Genomic DNA, 24,712 nt, shown 5'->3' on the forward strand with positions numbered 1-24,712 from the left:
CAGAAAGAGCATGTGAGGACTCCCTGGGTAAACATTACCTTGCTTCTGCAATTACCAATTCACAGCCAGGCTTGTTTCATCAATGCCTGCCACATTATCACCCAGATTATTCTGAAGTCAATCCCTGTCATTACATTGTCTATTTGTAAATATTTCAGTACATACATGTAAAAGAAAAGGATGCTTTTGTGCATTTTCTAAAACCACATTTTTCCCAATAAGTTAGTGTTCTTTATGCTTTCACCCAAAAAATAAACGAAATTATCATGTTCCCAAAGGAGCAGGGAATACTATACTAGAGAACAGACTTTGGAAATTCTGTAAAGTAGAATTTATACTTATTTCATAGGAGTGTTAAATGAGAGGATGATAAGAATTATTTAGCTTGTTTAATAGCTTATGTGTCCAATCAGTGGGATCTATTATTATTATTGCACTAAAATTAACCATTAATATAATTTTCATTATAACATTGTATCATTATTTTTACTCTTATTTGAAGTCTCCTTAGTGAAGAAAACTGGCCACAACTATTAATTAAACATTCTATTTTTGCCTGTGTAAATCAAAGCAAAATTATGTATTCAGCAGAGCTAAAGTTTGATAAATGCCATTCTTCCCCATCCACTTCACCTCTATTGACCATAGTTAAGTGGATCATCATGGCAAACAAGTGGCCATCATGGCAAACAAGTTAGAGTGATCAGAAAGGAACTTCAGATAATTGTGTAATATTTCATCAACATCAATAAAACTATTGAATCTACTAAAAATAGTTAAGAATGCTTTTGTCTTTATATAACTCTTCTGTACTTACCATTTTCTGCTGCCTGTTTAATTCCAGGTTCATCCTCCTGTGAATCTGGTGAAAGTCCAACAATATCAAACCTGGAAAATAAGGCAAAATCTTAAAAGAATCATTCGATTCTAAGCATATCTACTCTTGTTAAGTCTATTTTACTAAACTCATGGTAGTCTGGATAAAAGGGCTAATCACAGATACTCTCTAGAACATGAAGCCCAAATTAAAATGTCTCCAGAGGCCAAACAATTAACTTAAATGCATGAATCTGACATTCTATAAGTTCCTTTCACCCCAACTAGATAGAGATTCTAATGTTAAAAAGTCACAGTGCCACATAATTTTAGGGTAAGAACATCTAAGAAATTACTTAGTCCAATCTTACACCCAAGCAGGAATCTCAACCCACACTCGTAAGAAGTTTGTAATAAATTTGAGCTACTCACTTCCCCTTCTATTGTATCATAAGTCAATCCAATGGAATAGAGTCACTTTATCATGTCACTCCTGGATGCACTACCTCATACCTATTGAACATAGGTATTTATGCTGATCTCTATCCATATTCTGTAAAACTTTTTCATCACACATCGTAGATACTTCAAACCAGAGACCAAGGGAAGCCTTCTTTTGAACCTTTCTATTTCTCTATCAGGTTATATTCTTTCATCATGGTCTCTAGCAACATTAGGTAGAAATACCGGTCCTGGATGGGAATTTTGCCAGAGAGGAAAGATGAAAGAACTAAACGCAAGGCAGGCAGGAACTTGTAAATGTTGCCAAGGAATCTAAAGTAGATTAAAAAACAGAGTGCAGGGGTGGGTTAGAGATGGGTGGGAACAAGTAGAGAAGATGACAGTGGACTAGAAGGCTTGATGCGGTCTAAGAACAAACTGGAAAGGGGGAAGCAAACTCAAAGGATGAACAATTAAGCTTAATAGTCAGGTCTGAATTAAGAGACTTCAGAAATGGGATAGTTCCAGATAACAAGGCCCAAGGAATGACTGTGAATGACTAAAGTGGAGAGAAGAAAATGTCACTGGCAAAGAGAAGAGTCAAGGAAGTAAAAGTCAGTCAAGGATATGAACGAGCCATTTACATTGGACTCTGTAGTCACCTAGTAGATAAAATGGTGGCAGAGCTGAAGTGAAAAGGAAAATATGCATCAGGTGTCAAAGTCGTCATTTTTGAAAAGATGTGATGGCAGAAGCCACAGAGAGCAGCAGGAAGAAACCACAGTCTGGAAGTGGCTCAGAGGAACAAAGATCTGACTCTACCCACTGACTATAAAGCATATAGGGAATATGAAAATATCTTGAGAGGCTGAAGACGAAACGGTTTCCTTAAAAACTCATCAGCTCTCCAGGAAGAATAAAGAGGCTATGGCTCGAGTGTATGCCATGCGGGGTCATACAAATGTCTGGTTACTGAAATCAACAAAGGTTTATCGAGCTGTAAGAGATGTTTTCCACAGTATTTCTATTCACCCATTCTCTCCGTTTCTCTACCTATTGGTGCCACTCCTTAAGTTTACCCTGAGTCTAAAGTATAAAAACTTAAGTAATTAAAGGTTAAATTCAAAGTTAATTATGTAACTTTGCAACTTAAAAACAGCTAATTAAAAATTGCTATATGCAAAAGAACTTCTGATAAAAAAACAATTAAGAATAAATAAAAAGTTCTTATTGAATACGTAAGTTCTTACTTACCAAGAAGGCATAGCCATGTTCATATTTAATGTTACAGGCATAACTGGTCTACATGGGAAAGAAAAAAAAAGCAAAATAAGAATAATATAACAAAGCATAAAATCTGATAAATTCCATCAATTAGATAGATAATTACTTGAGGCTTACACAAAACTGTATGCTACAATTTTAAGATATGAGCTGTTTCACTGCATCCACACCTGTTCAATTCTGATCTGCACACTCTTCAAATGCGTTCTGAAGACAGCAGCAGCTGGAAAGGACTAAGCTTAGCAAATAAAAAACATTTTCCTTTCTCAACACCCTTACTTAATATTTTCAAACTAGACATGAGGAAGAAAACCAGTAACTAAAATAGTTGGAAATGTATAAAATATGAGACTCTGGCTAATGGACTAAGGATATGAGCAATTTATTGCACAGATACTATAGCATCAATTCCCATATGCTCAGATTACATTTTTTCTTATTTTCTAATTCTTAGCTACGACATGCTAGTTTAGGAGACCTCTAAAAAAATAAGGGACATATAAGTTTTGCCTAAATGTTTATTACACCCAATTCAGGTCTGTGATGAAAAATTTCCTGAACAACCTGAATACAGTCGGTACAAAAGGAAAAAAAACCACTATAACTACATTTCACCACTATACTCCTGATCACAAAACAAGTCTTCCTTAGCAGTTACAAAATCTTATCAAAATTTCTTTGGGAACATAAACTTCCCTGGGTTGGGAAATAGCCTTATACCAAATTCTGTCTGGGGCCAATAACAATATAGTAGAAATTCCAACATAATCAAGAACTCTGTCTCTTGCATGAGTCAGAATAATAGAGGAAATAGCAACCCTAGCCATAGTATTCAGTGGTAACCTACAGAGGTAAGATAAACCCTCTATTTCAAGATAAAAAGAGGAAGGAATGTTTTCTTACTTAATGTCAGCTATTTTTCCTCTTTCCATTCCCTCTCTCATCTTTATAAACTCTACAGCTACTATTACTTCTGAGGACGAATTACTAATCCACTAGCATGTATCTAATCCCATTTGGCTTCTCCATGGCTATTGCTTCTCAGCAACCTTTTGGCCTAAAACTGGCCAATCTTATTAATTTCTTCAGTTTGCTCAAAACTTACTAGTTTCTTTTTGACATCCACAAACATTTTCAGAATTTGAAACCACATCTATCAGACTCCAAAGTCTGTGTTCTTTCCACAGTACAACACCTTGCCTCCAATCAATAAAATTTAGGAGTGTTTTCAACATAGTAAACATTTCTCACAAACCTGACAGGTCAATCCCCTTCAGAGATACTTCTTGGATATCCTTAGAACTTAACAGATGTTTGTATATCTAAAAGAATTTTTTTGGCTGTGAGTTCAACTGACCTCCAAGAGAGTATTATTTTAAATTTCTCAACAAAAAAAAGAAAATTCAATGTAATCAAGACATCGTTTTAGTTTTAAAGAATTTACTAATCTTTATTTTTAAACTGAATATTAAAAGATAAAAATAAATTATATTCAAATACTTTTCTGGAAAAGTAAAGCTATCATAATTGTTACTCTCCAGATTCTGAATCACCAGCCTAAACATTAAAAATACTTACGCATGTGGGCAGATATATTTGATATGTGAACTTCTGATACCTGCAAAGGCTTCTGCCCATCCGTGCCTGGTAGAGAAATTATTTGAACAATGCCATTAGATATTGTTTCAAATCCCAATAAATTAGTAAAGGAAAAATACTTAAAAAAATTTGTGAAGATAATGTTAACTCCTTAAAATATCTTAAAAGTGCAGATCATCAATGCTTATACCACCACCAACCTAGAAATAACCCAAAGGCTATTATTTAAGCTTTACCTATAGATAAAGATGACCTCTCGTAGAGAGACATGTGTTTTCTTTCATATTATTTCCACAGAACTTTATAATTTACAAAATATAAACATATATTTTTCTCTCTTTATAATCTCACAACAGTGTGTCTAACAAAGTAAGCAAGAAAGACAATATAATTCACATTTTATATGAAGAAAAAAGCCTCAGAGGAGTAAAGTAAATCAGTTGTGTGGCATCTCTTCGTGCTTACTATACTATTAAATTAACAACTTTAGGGGCTGGACTGGTAGCATGGTGGTTAAGTTCATGTGCTCCACTTTGGCAGCCCAGGGTTCGCAGGTTTAGCTCCTGGGTGCAGACCTATACACAGCTCATCAAGCCATGCTGTGGTGGAGTCCCACATACAAAACAGAGAAAGGCTGGCACAGACGTTAGCTCAGGGAAATCTTCCTCAAGCAAAAAGAAGATTGGCAACATGTTAGCTCAGGGCCACTCTTCCTCACCAAACCCCCACCCCCAAAAACAAAAAACAACCAAAAACCAACTTTAATTAACATTCTTTCCTTTTGTGTCTATGTACATATCTATGTTCAAAATAGAATATGAGAAAAACTAAAAACATGTAAATCATCATAATCCTTCTAGCCAGAAATAAACAGTTAACCTTTTGATGTATTTCCTTCCAATTTTTTCCATGCACACCACTTAAGAAATAGATACAGGAGGGGGAGACAGGAGGATGAAGACACCACCACTGATGTTCCCAGGTGGTGGAGTGAGCTGGTATTAACTATCTATGAGCCTCAGACCTTCCTGAAAAATAAATTAGGAGTTCTCGTCAAGATGGCGCTGTGAGCAGACGTTGAACTCGCTTCCTCCCACAAACACAAGCAGGTTACAACAATTTTAGGAAGAATCACCCTGGATTGAAAACTGAAAACTGGATAAAAAGAACCCCCACAACAAGGGACAGTCCTGACGAAAGCAGAAGAGGCAGTAACTCAGGCCAGAGAGGAAAAAAGCCACCTTTGGGAGCAGCGGAGCTTCTCAGCTGGCCAGGTGGGAACCAACCTAAGGATATCCAGATAGCATCTCAAGACGCCTAAGAGTCTCATACTACTATACATCGGAAGGCGGATGGACTTCCCCCCGGGAGGAGGTGGAAATAGGTGAAAACTCTCCGACCCCCGACCCCCAGACAGCCTAGTTCCTGCAGGAGGCTCTCTTCCAGTGGACTCCCCCACAGCATCACCACACACCAAGGGCGGGAGTGTGCACTCACCAGCGGAGTGATGGTGGAAACAGGTGACAAGAGCCCTACTCAAGCCCTCCACGATTACACTTAAGCCCAGGGGGAATCCCCAGGGTCCCACACCCACCGGCAGGGAAGGCCTCTGCTCACCATTAGCAGGGAGGCCCCGCCCAAAATCCAGAACAAAGGGAAGCTCCCGGCGGGTGGATTCCCCGGCACAGCATCAGACCGCAAGCTGCTGCTGGGCCCACGGTCTCTGGCACACGGGTCGGTGCAGGGGATGTCCGGACTTCCTGTGGACGTGCTTGGGGACAGGGTTGGAGGTCAGCACCTGGCTCTGCGGCCCAGTGGGAGGCTCCAGGGTCCTGCACCTCCCCAGCAGGGAAAGCTTCTGCTCGCCATTAGCAAGGAGGCCACGCCCAGAATCCAGAACAAAGGGTAGCTCCCGGTGGGCGGATTCCCTGGCATGGCACCAGACCACAAGCTGCTGCTGGGCCCACAGTCTCTGGCGCACGGGTCAGTGCAGGGGGCACCTGGGCTTCCCGTGGACATGCTTGGGGACACGGTTGGAGCTCCAGGGCCCAGCTCTGTGGCCCGGGGGGAGGCTCCGGGGTCCCGCAGCTCCCCGGCAGGGAAAGCCTCTGCTCGTCATTAGCAGGGAGGCCACGCCCAGAATCCAGGACAAAGGGAAGCTCCCAGGGGGCAGATTCCCCGGCACGGCACCAGACCACCAGCTGCTGCTGGGCCCATGGTCTCTGGCACACGGGTCAGTGCAGGGGGCACCTGGACTTCCTGTGGACATGCTTGGGGACAGGGTTGGAGCTCCAGCACCCGGCTCTGCAGCTCAGGGGGATGCTCCGGGGTCCTGCACCCCCCCTAGCAGGGAGGCCCTGCCCAGCATTCGGAACATCAGGAAGCTCCCTAGAGCAGAATTCCCCACAAGGCAGCAGCTTACAAGCCACCGCCAGGCCCACGGACTCTGGCCATGTCCCAGACGAGGCAAGGGGCTCCCAGAGATCCCGTAAGAGTGGAGTGGGGCAGAGCGGAGCTCCGGTGAAACAGCTATGTAGCCCAGGGTGGAACTCCAGGTTCCTGCAGCAGCCTCAGAGAAAGCCTCTGCACAGCACTAGTGGAGAGGTCTCGACTGGCAATCGCAAGGCAGGAAGGCCTTGGGGCAAAAGTAGCACAGCTAGGTGAGCTAACAACAGACTGCAGAAGATACCCATAGCTCTGCTGGGACCTATAGTGGACAAGTGTGATCTTGTGGGCTCTGTTAGGGATAAAGTGGCGATTAGAGGTGATCCTACTCCTGGCTGATGGGAAAGCCCACAACACCGCTGCAGACCACAAGGAGGGAGCGGGTCTAAGTGGGCTGCAACAGTAGGCATCAGCAGCCTGAGGCCCCCTTGTGATTGCCCCCACAACCAACGAGGGACCCCACAGGACCACTGTGACTACAAGGAGGGGTCCAGGTCCAGTCAGTAAGAGCTGACAGGACTCCTGGTTGGTGCAGTCTAAACAGCTACTCCCCACCCAACACCAGTTGCAACAAGTGGAAGCAGCGACTAAACTCTATCTCTATGCGGAGGCACAAATCCACGCCATCAAGCAGTATGAAAAAATATATTAAATCTCCAGAACAGAAGGAAAATGATAAGTACCCAGAAAACAATCCCAAAGACAATGAAATCTATAACCTAAATGACGATGATTTCAAAACTGCCATTATTAAAAAACTCAACGAGTTAAAAGAGAATTCAGATAGACAACTCAATGAGTTCAGGAGCTATGTCACAAAAGAGCTTGACACTATAAAGAAGAACCAATTAGAAATACTGGAGATGAAGAACACAATGGAGGAGATTAAGAAAAATCTGGACTCTCTGAACAGTAGGGTCGATAATATGGAGGACAGAATTAGCAATCTGGAGGATAGGAATATAGAAATGCTGCAGATAGAGGAGGAGAGAGAACTAAGACTAAAAAGAAATGAAGAAACTCTCCGAGAATTATCCGACTCAATTAGACGCAACATAAGGATTATAGGTATACCAGAGAGAGAAGAGAAGGAGAAGGGGGCAGAAGGCCTGTTCAAAGAAATAATAGCTGAGAACTTTCCAAACTTGGGAAGAGAGATGGAACTTCATGTGACAGAAGCCAATAGATCTCCAAACTTTATTAATGCAAGAAGACCAACCCCAAGGCATATAGTAGTGAAACTAGCAAAAGTCAACGACAAAGAGAAAATACTAATGGCAGCCAGGCAGAAGAAAATAACTTACAAAGGAAACCCCATAAGGCTATCAGCAGATTTCTCAGGAGAGACCTTACAGGCTAGAAGAAATTGGAATGAAATATTCAAAACTCTGAAGGACAAAAACCTGCAGCCAAGAATACTCTATCCTTCAAATATGATGGAGAAATAAAAACTTTCCCAGATAAACAAAAGTTAAGGGAGTTCATCGCCACAAAACCTCCTCTTCAAGAAATGCTCAGGAAGAACCTCATTCCTGAAAAATCAGAAAAAGGAAAGGAGTTACAAAATCCAGAACAAAGGAGATAAGCAGAAGGACAATAACACAAAGTAACAGCTCTCCATCAGGACAAAATGCAAAACAACAGGAAAACAACTGATAAAATGGCAACAGTAGGCCCACACGTTTCAATAATCACTCTAAACGTGAATGGATTGAACTCTCCAATCAAAAGGCACAGAGTGGCAGGATGGATCAAAGAACAAGATCCAACAATATGCTGGCTCCAGGAAATACACCTCAGCCCCAAAGACAAACACAGACTCAAAGTGAAGGGATGGAGGACAATACGCCAAGCTAATAATGAACAAAAGAAAGCAGGTGTTGCCATACTTATATCAGACAAAGTAGACTTCAAAGCAAAACAGATAAAGAAAGACAAAGGGGGCAGTATATAATGATAAAAGGGACGCTCCACCAAGATGACATAACACTTATAAATATATACACACCTAACACAGGAGCACCAAAATTCATAAAGGAACTATTAACAAAACTAAAAGGAGACATCAACAGCAATACAATAATAGTAGGGTACCTCAACACCCCATTAACATCAATAGACAGATCACCCAGACAGAAAATCAACAAGGAAATTACAGAATTAAATGAAAAATTAGATGAGATGGACCTAACAGATATATATAGGACACTTCATCCAAAAACAGCAGGTTACACATTCTTCTCAAACGCTCATGGAACATTCTCAAGGAGAGACCATATCTTGGGAAACAAAGCAAGCATCAATAAGTTCAAGAGGGTTGAAATAATATCAAGCATCTTTTCTGATCATAATGCTATGAAACTAGAAATCGACTACAAGAATAAAGCTGGGAAAGGGCCAAAAATGTGGAGACTAAACAACATGCTGGTGAACAAACAATGGATTATTGAAGAAATTAAAGAAGAAATCAAACATTATCTGGAGACAAATGAAAATGAAAACACACTGTACCAAATGATTTGGTACGCAGCAAAGGCAGTCCTAAGAGGGAAATTCATTGCAATACAGGCTCACCTCAATAAGCAAGAAAAATCTTACATAAACAACCTCAAACGAAACCTAACGGAATTAGAAAAAGAAGAACAAACAAAGCCCAAAGTCAGTAGAAGGAGGGAAATAATAAAAATTAGAGCAGAAATAAATGATATTGAGTCAAAAAAGACAGTAGAAAGGATCAATGAAACAAAGAGTTGGTTCTTCGAAAAAATTAACAAAATCGACAAATCCTTAGCCAGACTCACTAAAAAAAAAAGAGAGAAGTCTCAAATAAATAAAATTAGAAATGAGAGAGGAGAAATCACAACAGATTCCTAAGAAATACAAAGGATCATAAGAGAATACTATGAAAAACTATATGCCAACAAATTGAACAACCTAGAAGAAATGGATAAATTCCTAGACTCATACAACCTACCCAAACTGAATCAGGGAGAAATAGAGAGCCTGAATAGACCAATCACAAGTAAAGAAATAGAAACAGTAATCAAAAACCTCCCCAAAAATAAGAGTCCAGGACCAGGCAGCTTCTCTGGAGAATTCTAGCAAACATTCAAGAAGATTTAATACCTATCCTTCTCAAACTATTCCAGAAAATAGAGGAAGATGGAGCACTCCCTAATACATTCTATGAAGCCAACATCACTCTGATCCCCAAACCTGACAAGGACAACACAAAGAAGGAAAACTACAGGCCAATATCATTGATGAACATAGATGGAAAAATCCACAACAAAATTTTGGCAAACCAAATACAGCAATATATCAAAAAGATTATACACCATGATCAAGTGGGATTTATACCAGGGACACAAGGATGGTTCAACATCTGCAAGTCAATCAACGTGATACACTACATTAACAAAATGAGAAACAAAAACCACATGATCATCTCAATAGATGCAGAGAAAGCATTCCACAAGATCCAACACCCATTTATGATAAAAACCCTCAATAAAATAGGTATAGAAGGAAAGTACCTCAACATAATAAAGGCTATATAACAAACCCACAGCCAACATCATACTCAATGGACAAAAACTGAAACCCATCCCTCTCAGAACAGGAACAAGACAAGGGTGCCCACTTTCACCATTCTTATTCAACACAGTACTGGAGGTTTTGGCCAGAGCAATTCAGCAGGAAAAAGAAATAAAAGGAATCCAAATAGGCAACAAAGAAGTAAAACTCTTGCTGTTTGCAGACGACATGATCTTATATATAGAAAACCCCCAAGAATGCACAGAAAAACTATTAGAAACAATCAACAACTACAGCAAAGTTGCAGGGTATAAAATCAACATACATAAATCAGTAGCATTTCCATATGCTAACAATGAACTAACAGAAAAAGATCTCAAGAACTCAATCCCATTCACGATCACAACAAAAAGAATAAAATACCTTGGGATAAATTTAACCAAGGAAGTGAAAGATCTATACAACGAAAACTACAAGACCTTCTTGAAAGAAATCGATGACGACATAAAGAGATGGAAACACATTCCATGCACATGGATTGGAAGAATAAACATAGTTAAAATGTCCATTCTACCTAAAGCAATCTACATATTCAATGCTATCCCAATCAGAATTCCAATGTCATTCTTTACAGAAATTGAACAAAGAATCCTAAAATTCATATGGGGCCAAAAGACCCCGAATTGCTAAAGCAATCCTGAGAAAGAAGAACAAAGCTGGAAGCATCACAATCCCTCACTTCAAAACATACTACAAAGCTACAGTAATCAAAACAGCATGGTACTGGTACAAAAACAGATGCACAGAAAAATGGAACAGAATTGAAAGCCCAGAAATAAAACCACACATCTATGGACAGCTTATCGTTGACAAAGGAGCTGAGGGCCTACAATGGAGGAAAGAAAGTCTTTTCAACAGGTGGTGCGGGGAAAACTGGACAGCCACATGTAAAAGAATGAAAATGAACCATTCTTTTTCACCATTTACTAAAATAAACTCAAAATGGATCAAAGACCTAAAGATTAGGCCTGAAACAATAAGCTTTCTAGAAGAGAATATCGGCAGTACACTCTTTGACATAAGCTTCAAAAGAATCTTTTCGGACACCATAACCCCTCACATGAGGGAAACAATAGAAAGAATAAACAAATGGGACTTCATCAGACTAAAGAGCTTCTTCAAGGCAAGGGAAAACAGGATTGAAACAAAAAAACAGCCCACTAATTGGGAAAAAATATTCACATGCTATTTATCCAACAAAGGGTTAATCTCCATAACATACAAAGAACTCACACAACTCAACAATAAAAAATCAAACAACCCAATTACAAAATGGGCAGGGGACATGAACAGACATTTCTCCAAAGAAGATATACGGATGGCCAATAGACACATGAAAAGGTGCTCATCATCACTAATCATCAGGGAAATGCAAATCAAAACTACACTAAGATATTGCCTTACACCTGTTAGAATGGCAAAAATATCCAAAACCAAGAGTGACAAATGTTGGAGAGGCTGTGGAGAAAAGGAAACCCTCATACACTGCTGGTGGAAATGCAAACTGGTGCAGCCACTATGGAAAACAGTATGGAGATTCCTCAAAAAGTTAAGAATAGAAATACCTTATGACCCAGCCATCCCACTACTGGGTATCTATCCTAAGAACCTGAAATCAGCAATTCCAAAAGTTCCATGCACCCCCTATGTTCATTGCAGCATTATTCACAATAGCCAAGTCATGGAACCAACCTAAGTGCCCAGCAACTGATGATTGGATAAAGAAGATGTGGTATATATATACAATGGAATACTACTCAGCCATAGAAAAGGACAAAGTCATCCCATTCACAACAACATGGATAGACCTTGAGGGTATTATGTTGAGTGAAATAAGCCAGACAGAGAAAGACGAACCCTGGACGACTCCACTCTTAGGTGGTAGTTAACATATGGACAAAGAGAACTGATTGGTGGTTGCGAGGGGAAAGGGAGGTGGGGGGAGGGCACTAGGGGTGAAGTGGTGTACCTACGACATGACTAATAATGATGTACAACTGTAATTTCACAAGGATGTTAACTTTCATAACCTTAATAAAAAAAAAGAGAGATACAGATTTCACAAAAATGGGATCATACTATACATATATACAGCTTCCTGCTTGTTTACCCTTGACATTATACCTGACATTTTTTACACGTTACCTCTATTAAAGGATAAAGTAAAAGTAACTTAAGACGTTTTTGGTGTAAAATAGTCTGGAAATACACGTTAAATGCTTTTCTGTTAACTATTTCTCCATTTTAATCCACTTTCCCCAAAAGTGTTAAGGATGACATACAGAAAAATTAATAACAACAGTATTAACACTAACACTTATATAATACTATGAACCAGGTATTATTCTAGGAGTTGTATATGCATACACACATGTATGTGTTTATATGTGAGTTCATGTGTGTGTGTGTCTTGTGTGTATATATGTGTGAGACTTTACTGTAAAATCTACAAAACATGCTGAAAGAATCAAAGATCTGTATAAATGGATATCCCATCTTCATGGATTGGAAAACTTAATATTCTTAAGATGGCAGTAGTCCCTAAATTGATGTACAGTCAATACAATCTCTATCAGAATCACAGCTGGCTTTGCAGAAATTAACAAACCAATTCTAAAATTCATTTGGACACTCAACAGGCCCAGAATAGTCAAAACAATTTTGAAAAAGAATATGGTTGGAGGACTCACACTTCCCAATTTCAAAAGTTACTACAAAGCAACAGTAATAAAGACAGTGTGGTACTAAAAAACATACAAATCAATGGAATAGATTTGAGAATACAGACGTGAACCCCACATTTATGGTCAATTTATTCCTGAAAAGGGTGCCAAAACAAATTATGGGGAAGGAATGGTATTTTCAACAAAAGTATCAAGGATAAGTGGATATCCACATACAACAGGATGAAGTTGGACTCCTACCTCACACCATATACAAAAATTAACTCAAAATGTACCAAAGACATAAATGTAAGAGATAAAACTATGAAGCTCCCAGAAGAAAACATGAAACTCTTTGTGACCCAGGACTTGGCAATGGTTTTCTTAGATATGACACCAAAAGCAAAAGCAACAAAGAAATTTTAATCATCAAAATTAAAAACCACTGCACTTCAAAGAATACTGAAGAAAGTGAAAAGACAACTCACAGAATGGGAGAAATATTTGCAAATCTAATAAGGGTCTAGTATCCATAATATGTAAAGAACCCTTACAACTCACAAACAAAAAAACAACCTAATTTATAAATGGGTAAAGGACTTAAAGAGACACTTCTCCAAAGATATACAAATGGCCAACAAGGTCAGGAAAAGATGCCAAACATTATTAGTCGTTAGGTAAATGCAAATAAAAACCACAATGAGACACCACTTCACACCCACCAAGATGGCTATAACCAAAAAGACAGACAATAACAAGTGTTAATGACGATGGGGAGAAATCAGAATTCTCATACACTGCTGGTAAGATGAACTTACCATAGGACCAAGCAATTCTACTCAAAGGAGTATGATCCATAATAAAAAGGAATGAAGTGCTGATATATGACATAAAATGGATGAACCTTAAAAACACTGTTAAGTAAAAGAAGCCAGTTACAAAAGACCACATATTATATGATTCCATTTATATGAAATGTCCAGGATAGGTAAATCTATAGAGATAGAAAGTAGATTAGTGGTCACCAATGGCTGAGGACATAGAGGGTTTGGGCGTGGAGGAGGGGGTATGATAAAGAGCATAGGGTTTCTTTTTGGAGTGATAAAAATAGTTGCATGGCTTTGTCAATATACTAAGGACCACTGAATTGCATAATTCAAATGGGTGAATTGTGTGGTAGTATATAAATTATATCTCAATCACACTATTAGCAAAGAAAAGTGCCCAGTCATAAGCAAACATTAGACCTAAGCTGAGGGTCATTCTACAGTATGTACAGAAAAAGGCTGTTAAAAACATAAAAGATATGAAAGATAGACTGATAAAACTGATTCACATTGAAGATATGACAGCTAGAAGTAGCACACATTCCTGGAAAGGATCTTTGACCAGGAAGGAAACAGACATAGTTTGAGTTGGCAAAACTTGAATGACTTCTGTGGACTAGATGGTAGTGATCAATGCTGATTTCCTAATTTGGAGTGTTGTATGCCAATTATGTAGAAGTATCCTGGTGCATGGGAAATACACACTGGAGTATTTACAGGTGATGGAAGATTATGCTTGAGGTTGATCTAAGAGTTAAAAAAAAAGACTCCTAATCATTAGATAATTAGTATATACGTATACATACAGAGAGAGAGAAAGAGCTTGAGCACATACACAATTGCACAATGTGGTAAAACATTAACAATCAGGGAAGCTGGGTGACAATGACATGGGATTTCTTTGTACCAAAAGCACACAGTTATAAAAAAATTTGAGTTACAACAAAGTACATATAATTAAAAAAATTATATTTAACTAGATAAACCTCACAAACATAATGTCCAAAGGAGCTAGACACAGAAGAGGACATACCATATGATCCCATTTATATGATGAACACCAACAGACAAAACTAACCTATAGCAACAGAAGTTAGAATTATGGTTACCTCTGGCAATGGGAGAGTACTAACTGCAAAGAGAACGAGGAATACTTCTGTGGGGCTAGAAGTGTTCTCTATCTTCATCAAGTTGATAGTTACATAGGTATGTAAAAATCTATCCAGCTGAACATTTAAAATTTAAATACTATAGTATACCCCAACACAATTTTCAAAATAAAGTGATTTTTAAAAATAGCACACCTCCTTCAAAAGGATTCCTAGGCTAAGGCAATCTAAGTTAAGAACTGCATTAACAGTTGCAAACCAACTGATAAATTCTCCTCTACCTGCCAGACTCAACCACTAGTGAAGTATTCAGCTAAAGGTCACTGGACTTGGCTAAGTGTGGCCTTCTCTGGGCCTCAGTTTCCCATTTAATGAAGGGATTCCTGAAATTAAATGTAGGCCCATGAGCGTGACCCCTGGGCTACGAGCTGCTCATTGCTGACATAGACTCTACTGACTTTGAGGGTAAAGGGGACAAGACGGATGAAGTTGAGGGAGATGAGTGGGCTCCCTGAAAAAAGTCTGAAAAGATCTGGGAAAAAATTTTAAGACAGGGTTAGAGATTTCGCAGATGGAACCACCTTCTGCCATCTGCTAAGACAAGTGTGAAGGCACATGCTGTATTAAGTGACTCAAGTTCGTGTTACACATCTATGTCAGAAAACCACTTTACTGGGTTTTTCATTGCTTTTTCTGTTTCACACTTCAATTTATTATAGGCTGTTGACTTAACTGTGATATATGATTCAATATATTTATTTTTCAGTGTTAATGACTTCTAAGTTTTTTGTCTAATATTTTCAGTAGAATTAGGAATAATATTCCCAAATATGTACACAGTTAGCTTTGCAAATAGTATACGTGCATTTTAATCTGTATAATAAGCAATATTATGCAGCAAGGATAAATACCTGGTGTATGGGCTGCCAGTCCCAGATCCTGGGCGCAGACCAGACACTTACCACACTCTATGCCACAATTAGAGACCTTTTCAACAAGGTACTCTAAGTAGCATTTAAAATATAAAACCTACTTGCTACCCTGCAAAAGATAACAGTACAGCCCTGTTATAAAATGCTCTTTCCATGGTTACTGCTAATACTGATTTTATGCAAGCTGTTTCCGTTTCTATCTTTTTCAAATTCTTAAGGGTATCATTACTGTATTTTCTATTTCAGCATTTGTGCTAATAACCTCAGGGATAACTAAATAAGCCCTAAACATCATGGTATTATTTCAGCTAATTATAGCTTTGGGATTGCATAGTCACTAAAAATAACACTTATAAAATACAGTTTTCTACCTCTAAGAGTCCAAAATGGAATAGGTTCAATTATGTTCCTCAAAACATTACTACATATAATAAAAGACTTAACATGGCTGGCTTATGTGAATGTGAGACTTATTCCCTTATATTTTATAAAGTAAAGCCAGTTTTTGTTTATCGAAAAGTAAAGACTTAAGTCAATGGTGACTAGAGAAACAAAATAAAATTTAAAATTTTGTATGTTAATTTTAGAATTGATCTTAACACACTAAAACCCTGGCTATTTTCTCCATACCAAAGGGTTCTATGGACTTTTGAATACTTACAGCCTTTTGTAGCCCTCATTTACAGACACTCATACATCCAGCTAGGAATAAAGAAGCTAGGGTCCACTGTGGTAAAACCTACCAAAACTAAGTCACAAAGAAATAGAAAATCTGAACAGACCTATAACTAGTAAGGAGGTTGAATCAGTAATCAAAAATCTCCCAAAACAGAAAAGCCCCAGATCTGATGGCTTCACTGGTGAGCTCTACCAAATATCTATTTGGTAGAGTTCAATTGCAATTGTTCTCAAACTTTTCCAAAAAATTGAGAGGAAGGAACACTTCCTAACTCATTCTATGAGGCCAGCATTATCCTGATACCAAAGCCAGATAAAAACCCTACAAGAAAAGAAAACTATAGACTAATATGCCTTATGAACACTGATGCAAAAATCCTCAACAAAACACCACCAAACAGAATTCAGCAGCACATTAATAGGATTATACACCATGACCAGGTGGGATTTATTCCTGGAGTGCAAGCATGGTTCAACATAAGAAAACTGATCAACATAATACATCACATCAGTAGCATGAAGGGAAAAAACCGATATGATCATCTCAATTGATGAAGAAAAAACATTTAACAAGTTAATTCAATACCATTCAATGATAAAAAGCCTCAATAAAGGAGAAATAGAAGAAAACTACCTCAACATAATAAAAGCCATATACAAAAAAAAACACAGTGAACATCATACTCAGTGATGAAAGGCTGAAAGCTGTTCGTCTAAGATCAGGAACAAAGCAAGGATGTACATTTCACCACTCTATTCAACACAGTACTGGAAGTTCTGGCCAGAGCAATTAGGCAAGAAAAAGAAAAACAAGGCATCCAAATTGGACAGGAAGCAAAATTATCGCTATTCACAGATGATATGCTCTTATATGTAGAACAGCCTAAAGATCCACAAAAAAACCATTAGAACCAATAAATGAATTCAGCAAAATAGTAGAATACAAAGTCAACACACAAAAATCAGTTGCATGTCTATACACAATGAACAATCTGAAAAGGAAATTAAACAAGCAATTCCATTTACAAGCATCAAAAAGAACAAAATACTTAGGAATTAACTTAACCAAAGAGGTGAAAGACTTGTACAATGGAAACCACAAAACATTAGTAAAAGAAATTAAAAAAGACATAAATAAATGAATGGAAACACATCCCATGTTCATGAATTGGAAGACTCAATATTGTTAAAATGTCAACAGTACCCCATAGCAATCTACAGATTCAATACAATCCCTACCTCATGATATAGAAAAACCCACCCCAAAATTCTTACAGAATTAAGGGACCCTGAATGGCCAAAATAATCTTGAAAATAGAACAACAGTGGAAGACTCACACTTACTGATTTCCAAACTTACTACAAAACTACAGTAATCAAAAGTGTGCTATCGGCATAAAAACAGACAGACATATAGACCAATGGGATAGAGAGCCCAGAAATAAACCTCCACATATATGGTCAAATAATTTCTGACAAGGGTGCCAAGACCACTCAAGGTACAAAGGACAGTCTTTTCAACAAATGGTGCAGGGAAAACTGGATATCCACATGCAAAAGAATAAAGTTGTACCCTTACCTAACACCATATTCAAAAATTTACTCAAAATGGATCAAGAACCTAAATCTAAGACCTCAAACAATAAAAGCCTTAGAAGAAAACATAGGACAAAAACTTCACAGTGTTAGATTTGGCAATGACTTTTTGGCTATGATGCCAAAGGCACAGGTAACAAAAGAAAAAATAGGCAAACTAGACTTCATGAAAATTTTTAAAATTGGTTCATCAAAAGACACTATCCACAGAGTAAAAAGGCAATCCACAGAACAGGAGAAAATATTTGCAAATAATGGATCTGATAAGGTATTAATATCCAGAATATTCAGAGAACTCCTAAAACTCAACAACAAAAAAAACAAAACAACCCAATTCAAAAATAGGCAAAGCACTTGAACAGACATTTCTCCAAAGAAGATATAAGAATGGCCACTAAGCACGTGAAAAGATGCTCATTATGACTCATTAGGGAAATGCAAATCAACCCTACAGTGAGATACCACCTCACACCCATTAGGATGGCTACTATTAAGAAAAGAAGAAAAAATCAAGCATTGGCATGGATGTGGAGGAACTGGAACCCTGGTATAATGTTGATGGGAGTGTAAATAGTACAGATGCTGTGAAAAACAGTACGGTAGGTCCTCAAAAAATTAAAAATATAATTACCATGTGATCCAGCAATTGCACATCTTGGGTATATACTCCAAAAAATTCAAAGCAGGGTTTCAAAGAGCTATTTGTATACTCATACTCAGATTACACACAGCATTATTCACAAGAGCTAAAATGTGGAGGCAACACAAGTGTCCACTGACAGATGAACAGATAAGCAAAATGTGGTATATACATACAACGGACCATTATTCAGCCTTAAAAAGGAAGAGAATTCTACAACGGATCAACCTTGAAGACACTATGCTAAGTGAAATTAACTAGTCACGAAAAGACACTATATGATTCCACTTACATGAGGTACTTAGAGTAATCAAAATCAGAAAGTACAACAGTGGTTGCTAGGGACTGGGGAAGAGGAGAATGGGGAGTCACTGTTTCATGGTTAAAGAGTTTGAGTTTCACAAGGTGAAAAGAGTTATGGTGGTTGCATAACAATGTGATATATTTAATACCACTAAACTGTGAACAATTAAAAATGGCTAAGATGGTAAATTTTATGTAATGTTTATTTTATCACAATAAAAAAGAAACCCCACCTAGGTTTTTGCAGAAATTGGCACATTGAAGCTAAAATTCATATAGAAACTCAAGGAACCCACAAAAGCCAAAATAATCTGAAAGAGAACAAAGTTGCAGGACTCATACTTCCCAATTTCAAAACACAACAAAGCTACATTATAAAGATTGTGTGGTACCGGCATAAAGATAGACACACAGATCTATCTTAGATTAGGATGGATCAAAAGTCCAGTACATTTATGGCCAATTGATTTTTGACAAAAGTGCTAAGACAATTCAACGGAAAAGAAGAGTCTTTTCAACACATGTAGCTGGGGCAACTGAATATGCTCGTACAAAAGAATGAAACTGAACCCTTACCTCACACCATGTATAAATTTTAAGTCAAAATGGATCAAAGACCTAAATCTAAGAGCTAAACTTATAAAACATTTAGAAGAAAAAGGTGTAAATCTTCATCATCTCAAATCAGATAATGATTTCTTAGGTATAACATCAAAAGCACAAGCAACCAAAGAGAAAAGATAAATTGGAATTCACCAGGATCAAAAACTGTTGTGCTTTAACAGATACTATCAAGAAAGTGAAAAGATAACCCACAGAATGGGAGATAATATTTGCATATCATACATCTAATAAGAGTCCAGAATACATAAAGCCTTGCAAATCAACAAGAAAAAGACAAACAGTCCAATTTTAAAAATGGGCGAAGGGCTTGAAAAGATATTTCTTCAAAGATATACAAATGTGCCAATAAGTACATGAAAAGATGATCAACATCATCAGTCATTAGGAAATGCAAATAAAAACCAAATGAGATGCCACTTCACATCCAATAGGATGGCTATAATCAAAAAGACAGGTAACAACAAATATTGGTGAGAATGTAGATCAGAACCCTCAAACACTGCAGGCAGAATGTAAAATGGTACAGCCACTGCGAACAACAGTCTGGGAGTTCCTCAAGGCATTAAACACAGTTACCATCGACTCAGCAATTATCCGAGGAAACCAAAAACACCAATGTCCATGTAAAATCCTCCACACGAATGTTTAGAGTAGCATTATTCATAATAGCCAAAAAGTAGAAACAATCCAAATGCTAACCAACTGATGAATTTTATTTATTTTTTTGAGGAAGATTAGCCCTGAGCCAACATCCATGCCCATCCTCCTCCATCTTATATATGGGACGCCTACCACAGCATGGTGTGCCAAGCAGTGCCATGTCCACACCCGGGACCCGAACTGGCGAACCCTGGGCTGCCGAAGCAGAATGTGTGCACTTAACCGCTGTGCCACCGGGCCGGCCCCAAACTGATGAATTTTAAAACCGTGGTATATCCAAACAATGGAATATTATTTGGCAATAAAAGGAATAAAGTATTGAAACATGTAGATAAATCTGAAAAACATTCTGCTAAGAGAAGTAATTCAGACTCAAAAGGTTACATACTGTCTGATTCCATTTATATGAAATGTACAGAATAGGTAAATCCATAAAGACAGAAAGGAGATTAATGGTTGCCAGGGAGGGGAATGAGGAATATCTGCTAAGGGGTATGGTGTTTCTTTTTGGGATGTTGAAAATATTCTGGAATTAAGATAGTAGTGATGGTTGCACAAGTTTGTAAATATACTAAAAACTACTTAATTTTACACTTTAAAAGAGTGACTTTTATGGTATGTGACTTATATATCAATAAATATTAACAACAAAATAAATTCAAAAAACAAAAGTGGCAGGACAGAATTGAACTGTACCCCATTGTTTGCCAATCTCAGTTCTAACACACGAAATACTTAAGAACCCTTACATGAGAAAAAGGAATAGGAATCTTGGCTTCTTGTCCCAACTCTGCCTCCTTCTAGAATGTGGCCTCAGTTCATTCAGTCTAGTGGTTTTCAAAAGTATGGTCCTCTAACCAGTATCATCAGTGTCATCTGGGAACTTGTTAGAAATGCAAATTCCTGGGCCCCATTCCAGACTTACCGAATCAGAAACTCTGGTGTTGGGGCCAAACAATCAAGCCTTCTAGGTGATTTTTATGTATGCTAAAGTACGAGAATGAATGCCTTTCTAGTCCTGTTTTCCCATCTGTAACCTTAAAATTCCCCATAGTTTATAAAAATCTGACTCCAACCATATTATACAAAGTATGGCCAACTTGTTTCCAGCCTTTTTGATAATTTTCAAAGTGAATGGAAACCTCAAAATTTAATAATTCTACACAAAGCTTCAATTAAACAAAATCTAATATTCAGAAACCTCAATTAATCAGAATATATTACATTTCATTAGAAAACAGAAAAGAAAAACAAAACAGACACACACATACACAAAGCTTTATGAGTTCAAAAAGTGAATTATAAATTCACTCTATTCTACTTCTCAATTGTGCTCTTTTAGAAAAGACTCCAAAGTAAACCATATTTCCATTATGTTCACTACCCCATAATTACATGGGGTAGAACTAAAAACAAAAATTCTTTCCAGGTTTGCACAAGAAACACTACTCATCCCCATCTCCATCCCCATCCCAGTAGCACATCATTGTTAGGGAACCTCCCCTAAAAGTCCTAATCAGCATGTTACCAACTAACTGGCCAAGAGCACGATGACCCAAGACGCGTCAGATTCTTAACACCAGAACTAGGGTTGACACAAAGTCAGAGCTGGGATGGTCTACTTTTGGTTGACAAGAAACTGTGTCAGCAGAGAAATATACAGAAAAAATATGCAAATATACAGAAACATACAGAAACAAACAAAACTGAAAAACAAGGCCATGAAACACAGTGAGAACAAAATTCACATCCCCCAGGAAGCTCAGAATGTAACCCTATTTGGAAATAGGCTCTTGGCAGATGTAATTTGTTAAGAATCAAGACGAGATCGTACTGGATTAGGGTGGGCCCTAAATCTAGTACCTGGTGTCCTTTAAACACAGATAAACAACAGAAAAGGTCATGTGAAGAAAGAGGCAGAGATTGGAAGTATGCTGCCACAAGCCAAGGAATGCCAGAAGCCATCAGAAACTGGAAGAGGCAAAGAATTCTCCCTTAGAGCCTTCAGGAGCCTACGCAGCCCTTCTGACATGCTGACTTTGGACTTTCAGCCTCTTGAACTCTAAGAGTAAATTTCTGTTGCTTTAAGTCATCTAGTCTGTGCTTGTTATGGGAGCCCTAGGAAAAGAATACACCTGGCAACTGACGTTCATTATATGTCTTGCCCTGTAATTCCTCATTCATTCATTTATTCAACAAATACTCAGTGTTACTGCATATCCAGTACTGTTCAAGCCCTGAGGATATACTACCAAGTTAAACAGAAAAAAATCCCTATTCTGAGGTGATTTTTATGGTATGTGAATTATATCTCAATGAAATTTTTAAAAAAATCTTTGCCTTCATGGAGTTTATATGCTAGTGAGCTATCCTTGTATTTTTCCATAAATTCCACCTTTTGTTTGAACTGGTTGAACGGTTTTCTATTCCTTGTAATTAAATGAACCCCAAATCACAATCTATAATTCTACTAGTTCTTGATTATAGAAAAACTTGCAAATGAAACGTCACAAATTAATCTATGTTGCCAATTCAATATTTTCAACCCTCTCCTTGACCTCTCAGTAACAGATGATCCACTTAACCACTTCCATCTTTGAAACTTTCTTTCCTCAGCTTTTACAATCTCCTCAGCCTAGAAAACTCTCACAAACTGGTAATACAGACCAGTAATGCCTGGAATATATAGAGGGGAGGGGCTTACACGAAGAGGGCCAAGCTTTCCACCTAGCCTTTTCTCCCTCCCTGCTCCCCTTAATTGGAACTGAGCTTTCAGGTGTCACATGTAGCAGTAGGGGGCTAGGAGAGGGTGTTCCAAGGTAGGAAGCATAGCTGTGGGCTACAAAGGGAAAATAAGTGCAGTAGAGAAACCTGGAAGATGCCACCTTCAAGTGATCCAAGTTAGCATCAATAATGGGACAAATGGCATCACTTGTCTCCTGATGTGAGGGAATGAATAGGACATATCGCCTACATGGTATTCGTACCAAAAATGCATAAACTGAATCTACTGATGAGGAAATGTCAAACAAACCTATGCTGAGGGACTAGCCTGATTTCTTCAAAAATGTCAATGTCATCAAAGACAAAGAGGAGCTGAGAAACTGTTCCAGATTAAAAGAGACTAAAGGGATATACTGGCTAAATGCAGCGACTGGGAAGTGGATTGCAAGGGGAAAGGGATTACTATAAAGAACATTACTGGGACAACTGGCAAAGTTTGAATATGTAGTTTATTAGGTAATAATATTAAGTAAGTGCTAAATTTCCTGAATTAACAACTATTGTGTGATTTACATAAGAGGTTCTCCTTGTTCTTAGGAGATACATGCTAAAGCATTTGGAAATAAAGAACCATGATATCTGCAATCTACTTTCAAAGGGTTCAGCAAACATAGTAATATATTTGATAAACAGAGATTCGTGAATCTGGGTAAAAGGTATTGAGGAATCTGTAGTATTCTTGCAACTCTTCTCTAAATAAGAAAACATTTCAAAATAAAACCTTTTTTAAAATGCTATAAAAAATAAATATATATCTCTAGAGGGGTGGTAGGATTTCACCTGATGTTCATTCTCTTCTTGAGCATATCTGCATTCTGAATTTTTTTACAACACAAATGTAACATGTTCATAATCATAACAAAACCTATTTTTATTTTGGAAGGAAAACTGATCTCATGCAATCTAGTATGGTCTAAAATGTATTTCTTTGAATTCTAGTTTCACAGGTTATTATACATATTAGGAATAGGAACATTTTGGTGGTCAGATGTGTTTCTTTTCTGCAGAACTTTTCAGAGCTTTAAACATGCTGTGCATATGCTGTAAATCTGCAAGAAGAGAATGTGTTATATCATATTTCCTAGACACAAAGATATGAAGTACAAATGAAAAAATAGCTTTTTATGAAAAAAAATCACCACTACAACAGACACACATGTAGTAAGATGAGTACCAATCTCAGAAACATAAAAATATTGGGAAAGTCACATACTAGAATTGAGAAAATATGGAATTATACAGGGTCTCTCAATCTTACTCGGCCATCGAACACTTTTTTCATGAGGAAATCTAAAGGACCTAGACTGCAAGGCCTGAGTCACCAGACAGCACACCTTGGCTGGTTCTGCAAAACAGAATCAACAACAACAACAAAAAAGCTGCCCATTTTTATAGCAACAAATTCAATCGCTTAATTCCCATCACCCTCCAAGTTAACCTGACAAATGTACTTTAACTAGTTCTCCAAAAGTATTTTAAACATTAAATTGCCACTTGTCAGACTGGTTGGTTCTGAATTTCATCATGTATTAATGGCACCAATCTAGAGTCAGCTTTTCTTTAGTGCTATCTCTAAAAGTATTTTCAGAATTAGAGACCTTTAATTTTTTTATGCTTTTTTTTTTTTTTTTTTGGTGAGGAAGATCAGCCCTGAACTAACATCTTTTGCCAATCTTCCTTTTTTTTTCCCTCCCCAAAGCCCCAGGACATAGCC

The 24,712-nt window shown here is 37.8% G+C and overlaps 1 protein-coding gene across 2 annotated transcripts in view; it reads right to left on the reverse strand.

Moving 5' to 3' along the window:
- The window catches only part of LYPLA1 (lysophospholipase 1), a 35,282-nt gene extending 11,003 nt beyond the window's left edge, over positions 1-24,279 (reverse strand). For both annotated transcript variants that reach the window (XM_046642598.1, XM_046642597.1), the window contains exons 1-4: positions 24,257-24,279; positions 4,120-4,185; positions 2,512-2,559; positions 818-888 (exon numbers count right to left, since the gene is read on the reverse strand). In XM_046642598.1, coding sequence (XP_046498554.1) covers positions 818-888; positions 2,512-2,559; positions 4,120-4,185; positions 24,257-24,264 — 193 coding nt within the window. In that variant the 5' untranslated portion in view covers positions 24,265-24,279. The remainder of the gene's footprint in view (positions 1-817; positions 889-2,511; positions 2,560-4,119; positions 4,186-24,256) is intronic.
- Between the last annotated feature and the right edge of the window lie 433 nt (positions 24,280-24,712).

This window comes from Equus quagga, chromosome 16, assembly GCF_021613505.1.
Source record: "Equus quagga isolate Etosha38 chromosome 16, UCLA_HA_Equagga_1.0, whole genome shotgun sequence".
Lineage (NCBI taxonomy): Eukaryota > Metazoa > Chordata > Mammalia > Perissodactyla > Equidae > Equus > Equus quagga.